Genomic DNA, 23,002 nt, shown 5'->3' on the forward strand with positions numbered 1-23,002 from the left:
TGGTTTGCATGAGCTCAAGCCCTGTGCTCAGGGTGGTTAGACCCTACTTCCTCCCAACATCTCACCAAGCCCTGGTAGAAATGGAGCCAGACTTGGAACATGTTCAGGAGAAATGTTCAGAGCTGGAGATGCAGACTCATCTCCTGAGCTCAAGGAGTTGGACTAATCTGCACAAAATGGTAAAGCCTGTGGTAGAAGCAAGGGACAGGTCCCTTTCCAGTGGCCACATTAATTCTCAAAAAGGACAGAGAGGTGTGGTCTTTAGCATCAGCTACTGAAAGATCACAAGATGGAGGTGACTTCCTGATAAAATGGATATTTTAAGCTATAAGATTCCAGATTCCATTTCCCTCTATAGATATGGGTTCTCATTTGGGACTCTGAATTGGTCAGTATAGGCTAGGTTTGCTGCAGCAATAGATTAACCCTATGGGCTCATTGGCTTCACATGGAAAAGGACCATTTCACATTCATGGTAGATATCCAATTCAGGTTAACACAGGGTGGGGAGAAGAGAGAGTAGGAGGACAGTGCATTGGCTCTGAAAAGCTTAGTTTGGAGGGAACACACACCTCTTTCATTCACAGCCCATTGGCAGACTTAGTCCCATGCTTCCACAGAACTGCATAACAGAAGTGCTGGGGAGCTGTTAGATATTTGGTGCTCAGTAAATGTCTCTGACATAGAATTCATGTTATTTGGGGAACTAACTTCTCCTTTCCCCTAACCAGTACTATGATTGCATGACCTAGGTTAATCCAGTCAGTGTGTTCTATCCCCTTGACCACAGTTCAAGGCTGGGCATGTGCCCCTAGGTGGTATAATAAATTCAGGGGCAATGACACTTCGCTTTCTTACAGGTATACGTAAGTAAGTAAGCAAGCATGTAGTCCCTGGATCTACTTGGAACATTCAGAGGCCAAGAAGGGAGCCAGCTTTAAGATGATCTTGCATAAAACAAAGCAGAGAGTGACAGTGGTGAGCCACCAGATTAAACCATGCTTGAAATGAGACCCATCTCTGGATTGTTCAGTTATGTGAGTCATCAAGCAAACCTGACTGACAATTTGAATTTTTTTTTTTTGCATTTGGTAATCAAAATAATCTTAATACACCTCTTTTCCATATTTTCAGAATTAGGTATTTTCTTTTTAAGTTAAACATCATGACTTTTTTATAGTTATTATTGCTTTAAAAATCATTTAACTGGGCAATTTCAAGGTATATAAGTAAAATTATTAGATCATAAATAAAGAGTAATGCATTTCAGTCGTACTTGTTCCTTTCTAATTAAGTAGAATTCTCAAAACAATTTTTTATATTGTGATATGGATTCTCATGTTTTATCCTTACTTGGTATATTTTTTCCATTGAGTATTAACAAGAATATCTTGCTTTTTAAAACGTTATTGCTACTTAAATATTAAGTTTCTTTAGCTGTGTCTGTGCATGTTTATCCTTTATAGCTGGGTGACCTCAACTCATTAGAGCTCTCCTAATGAGGCCACTGTCTTATGTGCTGTCTAGTTGTAGATCAGTGATATTTCTGTAATTCTTTAGCAGCTGGAGTCAACTTGGCTCCTAGTAGACCATCTCACAAATGTAGGTTTCTGCTTATAAACAAAAAGAATCACATGAGAGAATGTAAGATGAATAAACAAAAAATTACTCTCACCACTTACATAATTTCTCTTGTAAATAGAAAGCATTATGTCATTATATTCTTTATGTTCTTTGAGATTAGGGATTCTTACAAAATAGTTTTTGTATGATACACATTATAGTGGCAAGTCCAAATGGCCACTTCACACTTTTGACTATGACACCTATACAGATTTTCATACGGATGACAGTTATGCACCTGATCAAATTAATTTTGCAAGTATTTTGATGAATTGATGATGTACTAGTAAGCCCATTAGATGATGTTGGGAATATATTATTTACTAAGATTATGTTCTAAGTGACACAACAAAGGAAGATATAAAATTCTGTGGGGGAGGGAAAGTAGGGTGGGTAGAGGGCTGGAGTTTAGGATAAGCAGGGAGAGAAGAAACAGAAGAGGCTTCAAAGAACAATTCCTATTTGAGCTGAGCTTTGAAGGTCCCTTACCATTGAGGCCCTGGGGGATGTGAGAGAGGGCATTCTTAAAAGAAAGCAAAGGTACAGAATTAGAAAAGAAATTTTATAGCACATTTAGTTTGGCTATAGCTAACAGGGCACACAAAGGGAAATATAGTTGACCTTTGAACAACACTAACTGCAAGGGTCTACCTATATGCAGATTTTTTCAATTAATACAGTACAGTACTATATTTTCTCTTCCTTATGATTTTCTTAATAAAATTTTTCCCTAGCTTACTTTATTATAAGAATATAAAATCCTTAGAGCATACAAAATATGTGTTAATCGAGGGCTTATACTATCAATAAGACTTCCAGTCAACAGTAGACTATTAGTAGTTAAGTTTTGAGGGAGTCAAAGCTTATACCAAGATTTTCAACTATGCAGGGGGTTGGCGCCTCTAAACTCTGCATTGTTCAGGGGTCAACTGTAATAAGAGATAAGGTCAAAAACAATTTGCAGCCAGACATTTAAAAGGAATCCTTGAAGGTCATGCCAAAGAATTTAAAGTAGGCTGAAAGTAGAGAGGAGTCTGTCCTTGAAAGAGGGAAGTGTATCAGTTAAGATTTGTGAATTGAAAGCTTTGTGCCTCTAATAGCTAAGGTATGTGGCCTGGGGCACAAGATAGTAGCAGGAATACTGGCTTGAGATGTCAAAGGTGAGACTTTTGGGATGGCACAGCAGGTAGAAAGTTAGTGTGTGTGTGTGGGTAATCCTGGAAGAAAGAGCCCCAAAGAGCAGGTAAACTAAAAACCTGCAAGAAAGCCCAGCTTTAGCTAACCCCTAAGGGTTATACACATGCAAGAGATCCCAGCAGGCCCAGATGATGAGCCAGAGCTGAGAGATGGAAGAACTCTGATTGCTGTCTACCACAGGGAGACAAAGTTTGAAGTTTATGTTGAACAGGTTAACTGTCAGAATAAGTACTCTTCAGAAGAATATAACAGAACCCAGAGACTTTAAAATATCTTATTCATAATGTCCATGGTATGATTATAATTTCTGGCCTGCTGAGGTTGGATGGGCCCTGGACTAGATCTGGCCAATGAGTAATGAATAGAAATGAAATATGTTACTTCCAGGATGGAGCACTTCCTCTCCCAGAAAGAGATCCTTTGGGACTCTTGTTTCCTCTGGTGCTGTCAGCAGTGACATCCACCAGGCTACGCCCCTAAGTGATTGCTGTGAACAAGACCCCTGCCAACCTGAAATTGGCACTTAGCACATGTAAGGAAACAGACTTTCATTCTAAGTCACTTATTGTTTTAAGCTTTTGATTTTGGAGATTGGTTGTTATTTCAACATAACCTAGCCTGTTCTGATTGATAAAATTCCCATCATATTAAGGAGAATTTTCTTCTAGTCTTAGTTTGTTTTAAAAACCCAAAGAGGGGGCACCTGGGTGGCTCAGTTGGTTAAGCAGCTGCCTTCAGGGCAGGTCATGATTTCAGGGTCCTGGGATCAAGTCCCATGTCGGGCTTCCTGTTCAGCGAGGAGCCTGCTTCTCCCGTTCACTCTCCCTCTCTTTCTCAAATAAATAAATAAAATCTTAAAAAAACATAAATAGGTATTGGTTTTTATCAAATGCATTTTGCCATCATCATAATACACTAATGTAAATTGCATTAACTGATTTTTCTAATATTAAGCCACTCTTACGTTCCTGTAATAAAACCAACTTTGGCATGAGATACTATAATTTTTATATATTGATGGATTTGGTTCTCTCATAATTTTGTTTAGAAATTTTTCATTGATGTTCATGGATGAGATTGTCCTAGAAGATTCCTTCTTGTAATGTGTTATAATGAACTTGTTGCTATCAAGGCTATGCTAGCTTCATAAAATGAGTTGGCATGTCATATAATATTAATAATAATATTCCCACTTTATAGACCAAGCAACAGTATCACATGGAGTAAAACAACTTGCCCTAGGTCCAATGGCTACTAAATGGTACAGCCAGATTAAAAGCTGGCTGGTCTGATTCCATAGTTTATGCTCTTAGCCCGTATATTGTCCTGTTGATCTGCAGGTAGGATTAAGAGTCTTAAGAGCTAGCAAAAAGAAAGTTCATTGTTACAGAATGAATAAAGAATGTAATTAGGTAAGCAGCAAAAACCTCTAACCAAACACCAGACCCTGTAAAACCGATAATAAACATTCAAAGAGAGATAGGAGCCTGAACATAACGGATTTATAAAGAAGAAAACAAAATACTATTAAGAAGCAATAATCAGAATAAAAGTAAATTATGGTAACTAACAAAATACTCAATGAAAGTTTTGGAAGATGATGTTAAGGAAATTTCCCAGGAAGTAGAACTAAGCAGAATCAGGAAATCTGAGCAAAAAGATAAAGATATTGGAGAATCAACCCACAAGATAATTTTATATATATAACTTCTATAATTATAATTTATATAATTTAATATTTATATATAATAATTATATATATTGTTTATACATGCAGGAATTATAGACAGAATTAGTGAATCAACCCACAAAGTAATTTTATATATAATTTATACATAATATATATTTACATTTATATATAATAATTTTATATATAATTTATATATATGCAGGAATTACAGAGAAATAAAATGGAGGGAGAACATTATTACAGGAAGAATACATGAATGGTTTCTAGTGTTGAAAGACCTATGTCTCTAAATTGAAATTTCCCAGTACAATGAAGAAACACACAGCCGCATCAAAGCATATTGACATGAAATTTCACATCACCAGAAATAAAGAGAACATCCAGAAAGCTTTCAGAGATTGGGAGAAACAGGCACAGGCAAATGGCCAAAAACTCCAATAGCATCAAGATGTTCAAAGCAAGGTAATAACTTGAGACAAGGGAGACAAGACCTCAAAATTCTAAATGAACACTATTTTCAACATAGCCAAACTAATAATCAAGTGTGATGGAAGGATTTCCAGACAAGGATTAAAACCAAACTTTTCATGTACTTACAGGAAACTACTGGGAAATGTGCATTATAAAAAAGATGAGGAAAACAAGACAAACAGTTAAGGAAAAAGACAGTAAACCTGAGAGAGGAATAACAATAGTGTTGGGTCACTGGGACCAGACTGGAACAGAAAGATGGAGAGTGGAAGGACCCAAGTCTCCAGAAAAAGAAAGAAAATTGATAAGTTGCCTGATGTTCTGAACATTTGAAAAACAACATTCATTTGCTAGATCTTAAAATATTTGAAAAAATAGTAAGCATATACAAATCATACAAACTAAATGAGACAATTATCAGTGCTAAGCAAAACAAGTTGTCTAAGGAAAGAAATGTAATCATAGTAGATGTGTGATGTGCAGTGAATAGGACTGATGTGATCACAATAGTGTAACAATTGATTATTAATCTGACCAAAATTGTGATATAGCTATATTGTAAGGATGGAGGGGGGAAGAAGATAAGTTTGTGAAAGAGAGATAAATTTTTTAAAAATTGAGATATAAGTGACATATAACATTATGTTAGCTTCAGGTGTACAATGTAACGGTTTGATTAGTATAAATTAGAAAATGATCACTACAATAAGCCTAGTAAACATCTGTCACCACATATAGTTACAAAAAATTTTTCTTGTGATGAGTGCTTTAGTATCTACTCTCTTCGCAATTTTTAAACATCAGCTATATTAACTATAGTCAACATGATGTACATTACATCCCCATGACTTATATGTTTTTATTATTTTATATATTTATATTTATTTATTTTATAACTGGAAGTGTGTACCTTTTGACCTTCACCCATTTCTCCCACTCCCAACACCTGACCTCTGGCAACCACCAATCTTGTCTCTGTATCTATGAACTTATTTTTTGTTTTGTTTTGCTTTAATTTCTTGAGATTCCACATAAGAGATCATATGGTGTTTGTATTTCCCTGATTTCTCTTAGCGTAATGCCCTTGAGGTCCATCCATGTTGTCAAAAATGGTAGATTTCCCCATTTTTTATGGCTGAGTAATATTCCATCATAGATATACACCACAATTTCTTTATCCATTCATTCATCAATGGACACTTAAGTTATTTCTATATATGACAATTATAAATAATGTTGCAGTGAACCTGTGGGTTGAATTAGTGTTTTTGTTTTCTTCAGATAAATACCCAGAAGTGTAATTGCTAGATCATTATGTTAGTTCTTTTTTACCTTTTTTGAGGAAACTCCATACATTTTTCCATAGTGGCTGCACCAGTCTGCATTCCCACTAACAGTGTACAAGGGTTCCCTTCTCTCTCCATCTTTGCCAACAAGTTATTTCTTGTGTTTTTGATAACAGTCATTCTAACAGGTGTGAGGCGATATTGTGGTTTTGATTTGCATTTTCCTGACAGTGATGTCAAGCATCTTTTCAGGCCTGTTGGCCATCTGTATGTCTTCTTTGGGAAAGTGTTTATTCAAATCCTCTGTTCATTTATTTTATTTTTTTATTAACATAATGTATTATTTGTTTCAGGGGTACAGGTCTGTGATTCATCAGTCTTACGCAATTCACAGCACTCACCATAGCACATACCCTCCCCAGTGTCCATTACCTAGCCACCTCATCCCTCCCACCCCCCTCCACTCCAGAAACCCTCAGTCTGCTCATTTTTCAAATTGGATCTTTTTTTTGTTATTGAGTTGTATGAGTCCTTTATATATTTTGGATATTAACCCCTTATCAGATACATGATTTGCAAATATTTTCTACCATTTGGTAGGTTGCTTTTTCATTTTGTTTATGGTTTCCTTTGCTGTGCAGAAGATTTTTAGTTTGATATAGTCCCACTTGTTTATTTTTGCTTTTGTTGTGAGAGCTAAATTTTGATCATTACTTGGTAACTGGCAGTCTCCACCAAAACCATACGGTTGGGAACAAACAGTGGGAACAACCTCTCAAGGTTCCCAAACCAAGACTTTTTTCTTGTGATTAGTGATCATTTCTCCCATTTATCTGTAATCATAACAAATTATTTGGGTTTCCTTTTGTCATCTTATTGGGTTTTTTTGTTTTGTTTTGTTTTGTTTTGTTTTACATTCTTCCTTGGCTTTTTTTTTTTTTAAGTTATTGCCTTAACTTAATTTTTCATTTTTCTTTCCCTACTACTTCATATGATGACCATCTATTTTAACCCACTAATGGTTACTTTTAAGGCCTAAAAGCTTAACATTATATTTTTCTAATTATTCACAGCATGAAAGAAGCAACATCTCTTGATACCCTAAATGTAAGATAGAAGATGATCATTCATCTGTTTCTACCAGCTCATTCCCTACCTTGTTCTCATTCCCAGCATCTTGTGGGAGGATCTGGGGTGTCAAGTGTCATCTTGGCCTTGGTCGGCTGTTCCTTGACCTTGCAGCAGCAGCAGAGCATCAACTGGGGGCTTCTTAGAAATCCAGTCCCCAGGTCCATCTCACAGCTGCTGTGTGGGACCTGCATTTCACCAAGCGATTCATACACACTTGCAGGTGATTAATACACACGCTGAAGTTTGGGACATGGTGCATTAGAGGCAGTCTGTCCACTTGGATTGGTAAAGACTGTAGATCTTGGAGCTGAAGGTCAGGCAGTGGAAGAAGAACCAGCATCACACTGTCTCAGGGTCAAGAGGTTTACTCTTCTTCCACAGGCAAAAAAATGACTAATTTAAGTAGCTGTTTGTTGTTTTAAACATGATGCCATGGTTTTCCGAGAACTAAGGCTTATACCAATTACATCTTTACCTAGAATATTTTTATCAATATAAATTGATCCTCTATACCTGTGAAATTTTTTACATTAACTTCTACCTTTCTACAATTACAATAACTCTTCCTTCCTTTTTTCTCTTTCATCCCAATATATCATTTATTTTTAAGCTAGTCAAGTATTATTTAGTTTTATATACAGTTTTTTTCCACAAACCAATCTGAAAGTTAATTTTCAAGTTAAAGCTAATTTATTTGATTTCATGTTTTTCACCTTATTTTATGCTTTTGAAACTAGCACCTCTTTGCTGTCTGTTCAGTTTTTGTCATTTTAACATGTAGGTTCTGTTTTAACTACTTAGATCTTTTCCATGATTTTGAAGGCTTATACCCAATTTCCTTGGATTTTTAGAGACATTACTCCAAAATAATTACATGAGATTTCATGCAGTTTTGGAACTCTTTTCCATCAACTATTTAAACTTAACTCTAGATTTAGTGGCTTTTAATGTTAGCTGCTTTTCACACTATGACATCCTAATTTCGGGGTCCTTAACTTGGCTTTACCTCCTGAGAGCTGGAGCATATTCTCAGTAACTACTTGTATGAGACAGGTGGACATTTTACTTATGAGTCTTTTTTTTTTTTTAACAAGTGTTCATGCAGTTTGTTATGTACATCAGGTCTTCTACTCATGTGTATGGGATGAAACATACCCAAGGTGGTTCTCTTCCAATGCTCATTGTTGTCTGGAATTTACTGTTGGTAAAATTCTTAACCCCAGTTACTTTTATTTCTTTGTGTGTAGAATTCCCCACCCCACCCCCATGGGTTTCTGCCTCTGTCTCCTAGATGCTATATCTTCCTGAGTCCTGAGGATGCCAAACCAGTTTCTATGGGTTTCTTCTGGCTCCTGAACTAAATGTTGTTGAGGTATTCTTTTCCTTTCATTGTTCGAGATATTTCCTTCCTTGTGTGTAGCAGCCTTTTATGAATGGCCCCATGTGGCGGTGTTGGTGTGATTACTCTTAATGCTACTGAAGACAGAGATTCCCAAACCCAGTGCTTGTGGTTGCTCTTGGCGTCTTTGTCCTCCTGGCCATTACTGGAATCCCTTTCTGAGTTTAATATGCAGAGTTTCTAGAGGCTCCTTCCTGGTATTGCTCTGCTGGATTTTGATGCATGTGTGTTTTCCTAACCAGATGGAGTAAATGGAAACCTACATCCCATAGTTCAGATGGCTGAGAGGGTTCATCTCATCCTTGCCCTATAAAGTTCTGCTGTTGCTGTCAGCAATCAGTGTTCCATTGTCAACCCTGACTCCTTTATACTGGTATTTTTTGAAGTTTTTGACCCAGAATAACCCAAGAAGGTGGAAATCAAAAAGTGGGAGGAAAGGGAAGCAACTATAACTGTGCCATAAAACAACACAAATGGAATGAAGTATGAGATACACACTTTTCTGGTTATTACTGAATGACCTCACTTGGGGTCTTGAAACAAAGAGAAGGAGAAAGAAAAAGTGTCTTCTCACCTGCTTTCCATTAGAAAGCCTAGAGATATTGAATGTGTGATCAGCCTTGTAATTAGCTGAAGTCAACCCCAGATTCTAGAAGTAGATAGGCAGCTCAGTCCAGTTCTTATCCTTGTAGGGAGTTTATGTATTTTGCTTTACTGGTATAGATACTAGTTAGAATTCGAGGAAAACCATTCAAAAACTGCTAGCTGGTGATGGTAAGGTTAATTTTTGCCCTTGGAGAGAGTCAGAATTATACTAATAGTACAGCTTGAAAAATCAGGTACACATGCCTGTACATGTTATGCCAATTACGTGCATCAGCCTGCTTCCAGATCAGTTGGCCTCAACCCAGAATTCCCCTGAAAGATTTCGTTTACACAGCTTATATTTTTTACACCGTGCTGGCACTGTGCAGGATCTTGCATAATCAGTATTCCTTCCTGAGAAAAATTTGGTTTTAGTGATGTAAGTAGATTGAGAAGCAAACCAAGTTAGATTCAGGATCAGTATATAATAGTGGAAGCCCAGGAAGAAAAGCAATGATATCTACCAAAATAAATTCTCATTGCCTTTGGAATCTTGAATTATCAAATTCATATATAGTTAATTTTACCTGATAAAACATATTTACTGAATTCTTAATAATGTCTTCACTTGTGAGCAAATCACCTCTAGTATGTATGTACTGTAAATTTTGTCCTTAGAACACATCACTTCTCTTAACTCATTTAAATATCTTTAACATACAGATCAAATAAAGTTGAAAATCAATTCACCTTGGTCTGCAATGCTCTACTTTGGTATGTTTAACTGTAAACAGTATAATCAAAATATTACTTAGAAACTCTCTATCTTTTAGTGTTTTCAATGGATATGAGTGAAAAAGTCCTGAGAAGACAGTGATCCTAACAAGAACAGAGTTTTCTAAAGAAAAGAACAGACTTCTGGATGTCCCTGCTATTCTGCTGAGTGCAGGAGGCAAAGGATCATGTCCTCTAAAGACGGTTCCTGGGGAGGATGTTCTGGGTCTTTTTATTGGTCAATAAAACTTGTAGGGCATTCTCTATAAAATACAGCATTTCAGCTAGAATTTAACATATTCAAAAATTGTGAACTGTTAGAATAAATCACATCTGGAAAGGATTTTACTGCCACTCAGTATTATATGTCCTTCCTGAAGGACTTCAAAGATCAGCCCTTCAGAGAGGAAGCTGCTTTAAAGTGTCCTTTCTCTTCCCATGTTACTTTTCACAGAAGGTATCCTGTCCTTTTGCTTGGGTTTACTTCTATGTCTTGGTGGAAATCTGGAGTGGTCAGTTACAGATCTCTTACAAAATCTCAAAAACATGAGAGCAAGTTTCAGAGCTGATTTAGTTTAAACAGCGACAGCAGAATGGCCAAAAATCTAGAATTCTAATGAAACTTAATTCAAATCAATAAAAAGGTCACCATAGATAAGATGAAATAATCCAGGTGTAGGAAATGACCCAATGTTGAACTATTTAGTTCTTGTTTTGGTCAAAGCACATGGCAAGAGCAGCTCTCAGACAGTGAGGGTGGGGTTCCCCCAGATCCTAGGAGACGCAGGTGTCCAGTCAGTCATGCCAGGAAGTGGTTCAGCCTGGACTAGGGAGTGAGGCAGAGCTTGCAGTGGGGGAAGAGGCCAAATGCCCAGGGCAGTTGGGAAAGGGTGGGATGTCCCTGCCCAGGAGGTGCTCAGCACCACCCCTCTGCTTTCCAGCAGCAGCAGCAGCAGCAGCAGTATGGATGGGCAACTCTGGTGCGCACAGAGCCTGGGGTGTGATGGTCGGTGGTGAAGGCCTAGGCCTGGCCATTCCAACCTTGGAGAGGCCGGCCATCCCCTCCTGGACCCTTGTCTCCAGATGATGGCTCTATTATAAGGGTCAGCAGCAGCTGTGGGGTGAGATGAGGAGGCTGGACCCAGAGCAACGCCGGGCTTGTTCGGGAGTCATTATAGACCGTCTTACTGGCAAATGAAAATCTCAGAAACACTTTGGGAGGGGGCTGCTTTCAGACAACTAGTCCAAAGAGATTCATGCCTGAAGAACCTAGCCATAGAAATAAAGCATTTCATCCTATAAACAAAGAAAGTAAGTCAGTGACAGGGTTACTCTAGAATTTCCCCAGGTAACCTATCACAGATTAAAAAAAATTTCAAATATTTGGTAACATTAATTCTTCTCCATTCCAGAATTTTTTTTCGTAAAATTATTAATCCTATTACCTAAAAGATCCTAAACATAATTGGGTTTATATTGTAATTTAAAAATTAGGGATGTCATTTGAAAAGAACTTGGAAGTTGGTGGTGTAGAATGCAAAGACACATACTTTACTTCTGCGTGTATAAATTAATGTTAATGCTTGTGTCATTACTGGGAAGCATTTTAAATTAGTATAAAGCCTGTGCAATTTAGTTTATGTGGGAAGCTTCAGTGCAGTATCAATAATGGGATAGAGTAGATTTGGGATGTCTGGCCCCGTAAGTCAACCGATAAAATTCCTGCAAAACCTGGGGATAGCCTCAATCTGTTGTGTTTTATTGCTTAATTAGCGAGTTGTCAAAAAGCGGCACCTTCTAAGCTGAATGATGCTTTTTCACCTGTTCACTTACTTTTTATCGGGATAATGAGCTGTGGAATGACAGGAAGAATCTTGTTCCCCCCGTGTTCCAGCATGTCGTGGATTCCTTGCCGAGCAAAAAACTCGTAGGGAAATGTCATTTCACAGAGCCCATCAAAAAACAGAGGCAGATAATGATGGTAATCCAGCTTCTCAATTTCTACCTGAAAGGAGAGAGAAGAAATGCCACGTGAAGACAACAATGGGGCGAAGCATGGCCAGACCAGCTATGAGGCTGTCACCGACTTAGGAGGAGCACGTTCTTCAGGACTTTGGGAAAATTTTATTAAGCAACTCATCTAACAACCTAAAGTACATCAGCATGTCTTTATTCCATTAGCAATGGGGTCACAGTCATTGACCTTTACATTTTAACAGATTGGAATAATAAATAATAAATAATCAACATTGATACTTGTTTTGCGGTCCTTTGGTTAGTATTTTACCATTTGGCACAAATGTAATACTGAAAAGGATTCAAGAAGTCCACCGACTGTATGTTGAAAAGATATCTGTAAGAACAGAATGAAAAAAAAAAACAGTTGAAGAGAGATTAGCATCTGAATTTCCAACAGGAATCTAATAGGGATGGCACACCAGTATATTCTTGTGAAATGTGTCTTTTCAGGACCTAGCAAGTATGAGAGTGAGGGATAAAGTAGGATTGTGTGAATGTTCCCTGGATCCTGCAGGATAAGGAGAATGTTGGTGCTCTCAAGTCACCTCAAAAAAATCAGAATATCCCAATCTCTCTTGGCTGCTCCATTGGGGAACAGAGATACATCACTTTTCCATTGCTATATCCTTCACCCTCAATGATGCCTCCATGACTTCTTGTCCTGATCTTTGTAAAAGCATCCAGCACCAACTGCGAATGGAAACAAAAGCTCTGAGATTGAGAAAAGAGATGTGTTGCGAGCTGCAGGAGATCTGTTCCAGCCTCTAGCCTGGGTCCTTCACTGTCTAGAGTATCCATGATCTGACTTGCTACCTGCAAGGTGACAGAAGTAATGGTGATATCATGAATGGAAAGAAGCCAACAGACTCGGACTGAGGACACAATCCATTTACAGAGCTAAGGATGCGTGCAGCGTTTCCAGTGAGAAGTGCAAATTCCCCAGGTCTTCAAGTCCTTATGAATGCACCCAGCTTTCAATTACCACCTTATAATTAAGTTAGGAGCCCATCAAGACCTCAGAGAAACTGCCTTTTACATTAGGAGGTTCTTATACCTTCTAGCTCTCTCTCAGCTTTTTGGAGTCTCTAGCCACATGCCTGCCTATCCCTGAGGATGATTAACTGTTGTAACACCTCCAGCACATCCCCGAGTGTCTACTGTAGATTGAATCAAATGTCCTGCAGTTCCCCAAGAAGGAGGTCTGTCTCCAGTCTGCTCATGGACTGCCCAGCCACCTAAGGAAGTAAACAGTCAAGAGTTGAATGTTTAGATGTCCTCTTGGAATTGAGCTTGGAAAATGTATCTGAGAGGGAGGTATATATGGACATTAATTTCATTTTATATTCCTTTTACACTCATAAAATTTACTTTGTTCATAGTAAAATTTTATGGAATATATATCCAATGCCAGCCTTCAAGGACTTTTGTGTATTTGAAGACATTTTAGAACACTGTTTTGTACAACTATTTTGTTCATTCCTCATGACAACTAAAAGGTATTGCTACATCATTCAGCTCCAAAAGGTACAGTGTTACTATCAGTTTTACCTTGTAGCCTAACTTCATAATATAAATGTCATCTGTATATTTTTTCTATATTATTGATGTTTTTTCTAATTCTTTTAGCCCACTGTCACATTTGTACATATGTGTCCTATAAATAGAAAATTATTAAATTTTATATTTTAATGTGATCTAGGACTTTTTATTTTAATACTTTAAGTCACTCACATTTATCACAATGTCTATTTTAACTTCTGTCATCTTATTTTTTGGCCCCTGGTTGTGTTTTACATTTACTTTTTCCTTTCTATTTTGCAGTTTTTTTTTTTTTTTTAATGTAGATCACTTTTTGGGGGGGGGCAGTGATTTGAAAATTAAGAAAACCTCTTTAAATATTTTATTGCCGCTATCTCATGTCTTTCTCAAACATTTAAAAATGAATTTAGGTCACTTGGAGAAGCAAATTAAAAATCTCCTACTAAGACTGCTGACGTGCCATTTTTTTCCTTGGAATTCCATTGATTTGTTTCTTTGTGTGGTTTGGGGCAACAATACTAAGAACATCCACAACAGCAACAGTAAAAGAATGCCATGTTTATGATACCAGACACTATTATAAATACTTATGTGTATTAGTTCTTTTCATTCCTCATGACAACTCTAAAAGGTGAGTGTTATGAGTATCTCTATTCTCCATATGGAGAAACTAAGGCACTAAGAGGTTCAATAACTTGCCTAAGGTCTCCAGCTAAAGAGAGGCGTTGCTGGGATCTGAACCCAAGCTATCTGGCTGTAGGATGTGATACTGTCTCTCAGGCTATGTTGTTAGGCACGTAGAGGTTCAGCATTATTATAATCTCCTGGTGACTGTTCCATTTAACCTCATGTCTCCATCCTCGTTATCATTAGTAATGCAGTGTGTCCTAGTCTACTCAAATACCAACATTGTTTTCTACAACTTTGTGTACTCTACAAATAAAATGCTATGTCTTCCCCATTAGGACTACAGTGATTATTTACATTTCATGAATTTTATGAGTATTTTAACAGACAATCAGAATGGCTTGCTTCTTGGTGCTTCTATTCACCCTCATTTCACTACAGATCATTTAGGGGTTAATTTGCTATTCTGTTTATTTTTAAAACTTTAGAAGGAAAAGTTTCTGGCTTTCATAGCATCATCAAAACCAAACATATTAATGTATGTTCATAAGTAATATACTGGTAATAACACAAAGTCTTCTTTTTTCAAAAATCTAGATATTGAGAATAATTCAAGATTAAAACTAAAATTTAAAGAAAAGTAAGGAGATCCCTTATTTGTCTTTGTCCATGTATTTGTCACATGGTGACTATTATCCTTTAGAGTTCTTCTAAATCAATGTGGGTTTTTTTGTTCATTTAGACTTACAAAAGGTCATTTTTACTGTTTATTCAGCAATAAACTTCAGTTATATAAATCATTTTGCTCTTAGGATAACTTGTTTTAATGACATATTACACTTTATATTTCTTTAGTATTACTATAAAAATAGTAGTTTTCAAACTTTTGTAAAATTTGGGAATCTTTCTTCAAAGTTTATGCAAGAAATCCAGAATTAAAAGAAATCTCTTTGCAGTAGGACACAGAACAAGGACCATTTTAGATACATCAGGTAAAATTACACAGTAACATACTGATTGATGACCACTTGGATGTTAACTCCAGAAACATCAAGTAGTTTTACTCACAGAATCTCTCTCTTTTTAAAATTTATGTTTTATAACTTTTTAAAGATCACACAGTACTCACAAGTTATCTCTAAATCTTACAGTGACCTTTGGTCAAAAGCAATAAAATTCTAACTTTACTCGGACTATCATATATAACTTTATCCCCATAACAAATGTGTAAGGTAGTAATGCTATACTGAAAGGTCAGAAACACAATGAGGTTAATGATTTTCATTACAAACTCAAATTAGAAACTTACTCTTACATTTTCCATATCTTTGCTTCAATTAGCAAATACAATATAACTGGAAATATCTGTTATCATAGGAACCAAATTCTTGCTTAGAATCACAAATTAATCTGAAAAAGTATAATTATCTATTAATATATTATGACTTCATTTGGACTTACTATGGCATTTATAAAATAAAGCCTCAGCCCCACTGTTCTTCCTTGAGGAAGCTGGTGAGTTACTGCAAGAGGGCTTACAAATTATATAGGCATTAAGCACTGTCTGTGGATAGTGTGTGTAACATATTTCAAACATGGATGTACTTTTATTTTTCAAATGCATGTAGATGTGGTTATGATAAATAACTTAAAAATGTCATTTTAAGCTTTTTCAATGATACTGAATATATAGTTAAAATTATGTACTAATGCATGAAATTTTTGATGCAAAAAGACTTTTGAGCATGAAAAATGCTCTTTAATGTCAAAAAGGAGACCTCACACCGGATGGCAGACAAGACTAATGTGATCCTTAGACTGCTAAAAAGCCTAAAAAACACCAAAATGTGTTCAATGCAAAGTCTATGTCAGGAAATCCTCAGATGCTAGAGATAAAGACAAAATCCAGAGTCACAGAGGTGGTGCCATTTGACTTAAGAGAGTAGCAGATACAGATCAGATCTCAAGATTGGGACTGAGGTTTTAATGTCTCCAGAGTCCAGGAAAACAGGGCATTTAGCAAGAGAAGGGGGTTAAGCTGAGACTCTTGCATAGGACTGGGGCCCTACAAGGGTTGCCCCACCTTGGAAAGGGAACCAGAAAGTCTCTCCTTGAGTTTGTAGAGACAAAGGAAACCTGTGGAAAAGGAAAGAGAGCATGTGACAAAGCTCTTAATGGGAAAGATCTCCTTTGAGAAACAGAAACCCAAATAGAAATCTAAAGTAAAAAAATAAAAATAAAAAATAAATATATGTGTGTGTGTGTGTATATATATATATGTATATGTGTGTGTGTGTGTGTGTATATATATATATATATATATATATATAATTTCCCATTTCCCAGACCATGGAAAGGAAACTTCTGGGTCCCAGACAAAGCAAATGGAAAGTGTTAATACTCCCATGAGCTAGGTGCATAGGGCTGCCACAGAAAATGCAACCCCATCTAAAACTTACCACCATCATGGTGATGGAACCACCATAAGAAAGACTAAATAGACCAGTGAACATGGGAATGAGCTCTGAACTAGCAACTAGAAATTACAGAATAAAATCTGAAAAGAATTTTTTAAAGTGGGGGCACCTGGGTGGCTCAGGAGGTTGAGTGTCTGCCTTCAGCTAGTGTCATGATCTTGGAGTCCTGGGATCAAGCCTCATGTCAGTCTCCCTGCTCAGCAGGGTTTCTGCTTCTCCCTCTCCCTCTGCCCCTCCCCCTGCTTGTGCTCTCTCTCTCTCTCTCTCAAATAAATAAATAAAATCTTAAAAAAAAAAGAATTTTTTAAAGTGCTTAAAACATAGAATATTTTTAGAAAAGAACTGAATAAAATTTCTGAAGGACATAGAGCAGCATTAACTTCAGAATCCAGTCATTGGATAATAGATTGACCACAGACAAAAAGAGAAGGAGGGGTCTGGGTCACAGAACCTGGAAAGCCAATGCAGAGGTAGCACCAGAAAGCCCCCATCTGACTTGCTCCCCATGCGACCCCAGGGAGTTCCAGAGAGACAGGGAAAGGAGGTATTTGGAGAAATCATAACTGAAGAAAGATGTGCATCTCCAGACTGAAGATGCAAATCTGGACACTTCAGAAAAACTATAAAACTCCAAAGTCAAGGAAAAGATTTAAAAGCAACTAGAAACAAAAGATAGATGACATATAAAGGATCAAAACTGGGCTTGAAATTACACTTCTCATTAACAAAATAGAGGCCACAAGATGGTAAAAACCCCTCAGCACGCTAAAGGCACAATGATGATTAATCTTCAGTGCCATACTCAGCTAAACTGGCATGCAAGATAAAGACAAACTAAATGTATTTGACCAAGATGGAGATTTTTTCTGTTTGTTTTTTCAACCCAGAGATCATTGTCCTCACTGAAAGATAAAATGTACTATATAAGCTGAACACAGGACAAAGAAATGAGATGCAAGAGATAACAGTAAATAAACTGAACAAATGGATAAGATCAAAGAAGCATTGACTATAAATTTTTTTTTTAATCATCAGTTATGATGAGGTTACAAAGTGAAGTCGTAATACTAGAAAGGAAAAGTAGAGAAAATGACAGGACAGTGATCTGAGTCAAAGTAAGGTCCTGGCATTGATAGGGATGAAAATAAAGTTACTGGTTAACTTCAAAATTAATTAAGTATATTAAAGTGCAAGAATACCAGTCAAAAGAACAGAAATAGAATTAACTTCCCAGAGAACAGAATATAGTAGAGGAAGTGGATAAAGCTCTATTGACCTAATGGAAGGCTAGTCAAACATCCCACCTGGATGTTTGGAAAACAGAAAAACCCATGGAGAAAAGAAAATATGTAGGATGAACCCAAATATATAAGTAATCATCTTAAGTATAAATTATCTTATTCTCTTAAGAAATTGTCAAAAAAGAAAAAATAAACTTCAGTTATAAATTTGTTTATAAGAATCACATTCAAAATACAATCAGAGAAAAGTGAAAAATAAAAAGGTATGGTAAAAAAAAAGAAATAATAAATATGATATAGGATAAATTCCTGGAATAGAAACTGCTTTCTCAAAGGGTATATATTTTTATATATTTACAATTTTGACAGAAATTGCCAAATGGTGCTTCATGGGATGGTATTAAATTATATTTTCATCAACAATAAATGACAGTAGCTGTTTTCCATTGTTTATTCGAAGAAAACACTATCAGTTTGGTTTTTGACAATATTATAGGTAAATATTCTTTCAGTGTTGTTTTAAGTTCCACTTCTTTTACTGTGAAAATAATAGCTTTTTACAGATATTTTTGAAAGCCTTTTGTATATCCTTTTCTGTGAGTTGTATTTTCATATCCTTTGCCATTTTTTTTGATACCCATTGACATTTGTTCCCTTTTCTCTCTCTTTTTTGAGACTTTTTTTTCTTCAAATTCATTTTTTTTTTAAATTCCATTAGCTAACTTATGGTACATCATTAGTTTCAGATGTAGTGTTCAATAAATGAGCTCTTTTATGTTAGGGAGATTCAACTTTTGTACGTTACTTCCATAACATTTCAAATGTTTTGAAACGTAACGTTTCAAAAAATTGTTTTTGCCATGCACACTTTTGTTTTAGAATTCATTAATCTTTTGTGGGGTCCTGAATTTCGAGTCATCATTAAAAAGATTTTCCCCCCAGCATTATAATAAGGGGTATGTGTATCCCAATGTTTATAGCAGCGATGTCCACAATAGCCAAACTATGGAAAGAGCCAAGATGTCCATCGACAGATGAATGGATAAAGAAGATGTGGTATATATATACAATGGAATATTATGCAGCCATCAAAAAAAAACCCCAAATCTTGCCATTTGCAACGACATGGATGGAACTAGAGGGTATTATGCTATGCGAAATAAGATAATCAGAGAAAGACATGTATCATATGATCTCACTCATACAAGGAATTCTAATCTCAGGAAACAAACTGAGGGTTGCTGGAGTGGTGGGGGTTGGGAGGGATGGGGTGGCTGCGTGATGGACACTGGGGAGGGTATGTGCTATGGTGAGCGCTGTGAATTGTGTAGTAGGACTGTTGACTCACAGACCTGTACCTCTGAAACAAATAATACATTATACCTTAAAAAAAAAAAAAAAGAAGATAGTAGGAAGGGAAAAATGAACGGGGGGGAATCGGAGGGGGAGACGAACCATTAGAGACTATGGACTCTGAGAAACAAACTGAGGGTTCTAGAGGGGAGGGGGTGGGGGGATGGGTTAGCCTGGTGATGGGTATTAAAGAGGGCACATACTGCATGGAGCACTGGGTGTTACATGCAAACAATGAGTCATGGAACACTACATCAAAAACTAATGACGTAATGTATGGTGATTAACATAACATAATAAAATAAATTTTAAAAAAACAGAATATATCTCAAAACAAGATATATTAAAGGTGTTTATATAATAAATCATGTCCAAATGAAAAAAAATTTTGTCATCATACATTACAAAATTATATGAAAATTCAACTGCTCAGGCTGAAAGATCTCTCCATATTCAAGCACAAAATCTTGTAATAATTTAATGACTATTATTGTAATAATTAAATAAACAGCATTTTCAGCCTAAAAAAAAGATTTTTCCCCATTTTGTAGCAGAATAGAAACAATTTATAATGGTTTATTCTAGTATTTTTATGATTTCCTTATATTGAAATATGAATCCATTTGTAACTTTTCTTGGTGTAAGGTGAGAGACGTTCTTCCAACTGTAACTTTCCACAAGGTTACCAATTTAGACAAGTTTTAGACATAAGGTCTACTTAATGGACCTATATAAAACCTTGCATTCAATAATTAGATAAAACATTTTTTACAAGTGTACAAGGGACAGCTTAGAAAACTGAATAGTAGTAAGCCACAAAGTAAGTTTCAAGAAATTCCAAAGTATGTCATATGCGTTACATTTTCTGAAGAAAAGTATAGGCGAACTTTTAATGTCCACACATTTGGAAATTTAAAAACACTTTTAAATCACTCAGAGACTAAAGAGAAAATCCTTATAGAAATAATAACATGTTAAAATTGAATCACGGTGAAATCACCTAACCTTAAAAAATAGAAAAATGCCCATCTGTAAAGACTTTTTAAGAACAGAAAAAGAAGGAAAAGGATGCAACTCGCAATCGGAGGCCAGCATAACCTTGCCACTATGATCAGTCCAATCTCACTGAATCAAAATAAAGTACTAGGCAAATTGAGTTCAGTGACATGTTTGAAATTATGGCCAAGTGGGCTGTATTGCAGAAATAACCAGGATACTGCAATATCATGTTTAAATTTTTAGATCAAAGAGGAAAAATGAGATCACCTTAGATGCAGATAAAGCATTTGATGAAATCATTCATTAAAAAATAATAACTCAGGCGCCTGGGTGGCTCAGTTGGTTGGGCGACTGCCTTCGGCTCGGGTCATGGTCCTGGAGTGCCGGGATCGAGTCCTGCATCGGGCTCCCTGTTCAGCAGGGAGTCTGCTTCTCCCTCTGACCCTCCCCCCTCTCATGCTCTATCTCATTCTCTCTCTCAAATAAATAAATAAAAAATCTTTAAAAAAAAAATAATAAAATAAAAATAAAAAATAATAACTCTAAGGAAAAACCTACAGCAAATATCATACTTTATGGAGAAACTTTAGGAACATTCTCATTATGGAGAAAGCCATAGAAAGGAGGCAAGGAGACTGTTGTCATCATTTCAACATTGTACTGGAGGTTCTAGCTAATGAGGAAAATAAAATATGTATGAATACTGGCAACGAAGAAACAAAACTCTTGTTATGTGAGGATGATATAGCTATCTACATAGAATATCCAGAGAATCTACAAACAAGTGTAATTAGTAAGGGAGTTCAGAAAAATTGCTGCATAGAAGATCAGCACACTAAAAATAATAGCATATCCATATGCCACTAAAAACTACATAGGAAATACTTTTTAAAATATTCACAATAGCAAGAAATGAAGCAAAACAAACCCTTTAAGACAATGAGTAATAAAACTAACAGTCAATGCATAAGACTTTATGGAGACAATGACAAAATATTATTGACAACACAAATGGAGGACTGGCACAGTGTTCTATGAACAAATGAATATATTGGCTATACTCATGGATGGGCAAACTCAAACTCAAAGTTGGTGAGTCTGTCCAATTTAATCTATAAAGATCGGAGAGTCTTAGTGACATGTTGGGACCACATTCCAAGCAGTGGCAGAGTGAGGATCAGAGCCTGGTGCTTCTTTCCTTTGACCTGCTCACCTTTTTTCACTATCTTGATGGCTTGTTGTTTCATTACAAATATTGAAGGTTCTGTCTAGCTGGCAGGTATTAATTACTGAGTAACAAATCTGGACTTGAGAGTGGATAATCAAGTTATTTTATGGAATAACCTTATTTTAAGTTTCTGTCAAAAGTGCTAACAAGACAGCTAAAGGTCAGTTGTAAGCAGATCTCGAATTTATGCACACTTAACCTTTATTATCCAGGGATTGTATGTTCCTAACTGCTGCAGTCAATGAGTGATACTTTCAAGTGTAATAAATAAAAAATAATCCCTTGTTCTGTAGCTTTGAACATTCCCACCTTCTGTCACCTGTCATAAAGTTAAAGGAATTTCCTAAAATTTTTAAAATTAGTATTTTTTAAAACCAAGAGTGCATAAAAGGAGCAAAATATGTATTAATATAGAAGTTTCTCTTTCCTTTATCATATCTCTTTGTAATATTAAAAATAGTATAATTTTGTCACAGGTAGAGAGAAGGTACTTTTATCTTGGGATAACGAGCGTTAATCAAATAGATAAGCAAGAAACGTATGGTAGACTTGAAAAGTCCTGCAGATTTAGGAGTTGGGACAGAGTTAAAAACAGATCATTTGTGGCTTTTACCACTGGTATTAATTGCAAAACATGGCATTAATTTACAAAAACTCTCCTTGAACTAGATAATGTACTGTGAACTTCAATGCACTCAACCAAATCAGTAGAATTAAGGAGGATTGGAAAGGATTAATTCAGGTGACGTTCATGTCATGAAGCAATTTTTAAGAAGAAATTGTTATGATGGCAGTATTGGCTGCCTCTTACATCAACATATAATTTTGCTATGTACTTATCTTGCAGGGATTAGATACAAATTTATTAAAGTTCTTTAAACTCATGAGTTCTTATTTCTTAGTCAAATTTCACCTAAAAAAACTAAAGCAAAAATTATAGTGAAGAGCTTACATTAGTTATAGTGCTGTGCTGAAAGTCAAGGAGAGATGGGGATATTAGTGGGTAGGAAAAAATATGAGAAATAGGACTTAGTTCCCTGGATTCATGTTTTAATATTCTCAGTTTGTGGAAAGAATGGATTAGAGACACACTGCCTTCATGGAGAGCAGCTTGGGTTTGTAATTAGCAGATGGAGGTTCAAACCCATCACTTGCATGTACAGAGCTCCATTATTTTCAAACTCTGACTAGTGGAAAGTTACTGTGCCTTTCTGGGCCTTAGTTCACTTTTTGTAAATGGATAGCTAATTCCCAGGGTTATCATAAGGATTAAATGAGATAGCATGTGCTAAGTGATGTTAATTCCCTCTATTCTCTGAAAAGAAAATAATACACTCACAAAAAAAATTAAGTAAAATTTCAA

At 36.1% G+C, this 23,002-nt stretch overlaps 1 protein-coding gene across 1 annotated transcript in view; it reads right to left on the minus strand.

Moving 5' to 3' along the window:
- Positions 1 to 23,002, minus strand: part of PACRG (parkin coregulated) — a 523,314-nt gene that overhangs the window by 208,660 nt on the left and 291,652 nt on the right. Inside the window, exon 3 of the mRNA XM_021693419.1 lies at positions 11,990 to 12,161. Within this exon, the coding sequence (XP_021549094.1) occupies positions 11,990 to 12,161 (172 nt within the window). The remainder of the gene's footprint in view (positions 1 to 11,989; positions 12,162 to 23,002) is intronic.

Source organism: Neomonachus schauinslandi, chromosome 8 (assembly GCF_002201575.2).
Source record: "Neomonachus schauinslandi chromosome 8, ASM220157v2, whole genome shotgun sequence".
NCBI lineage: Eukaryota > Metazoa > Chordata > Mammalia > Carnivora > Phocidae > Neomonachus > Neomonachus schauinslandi.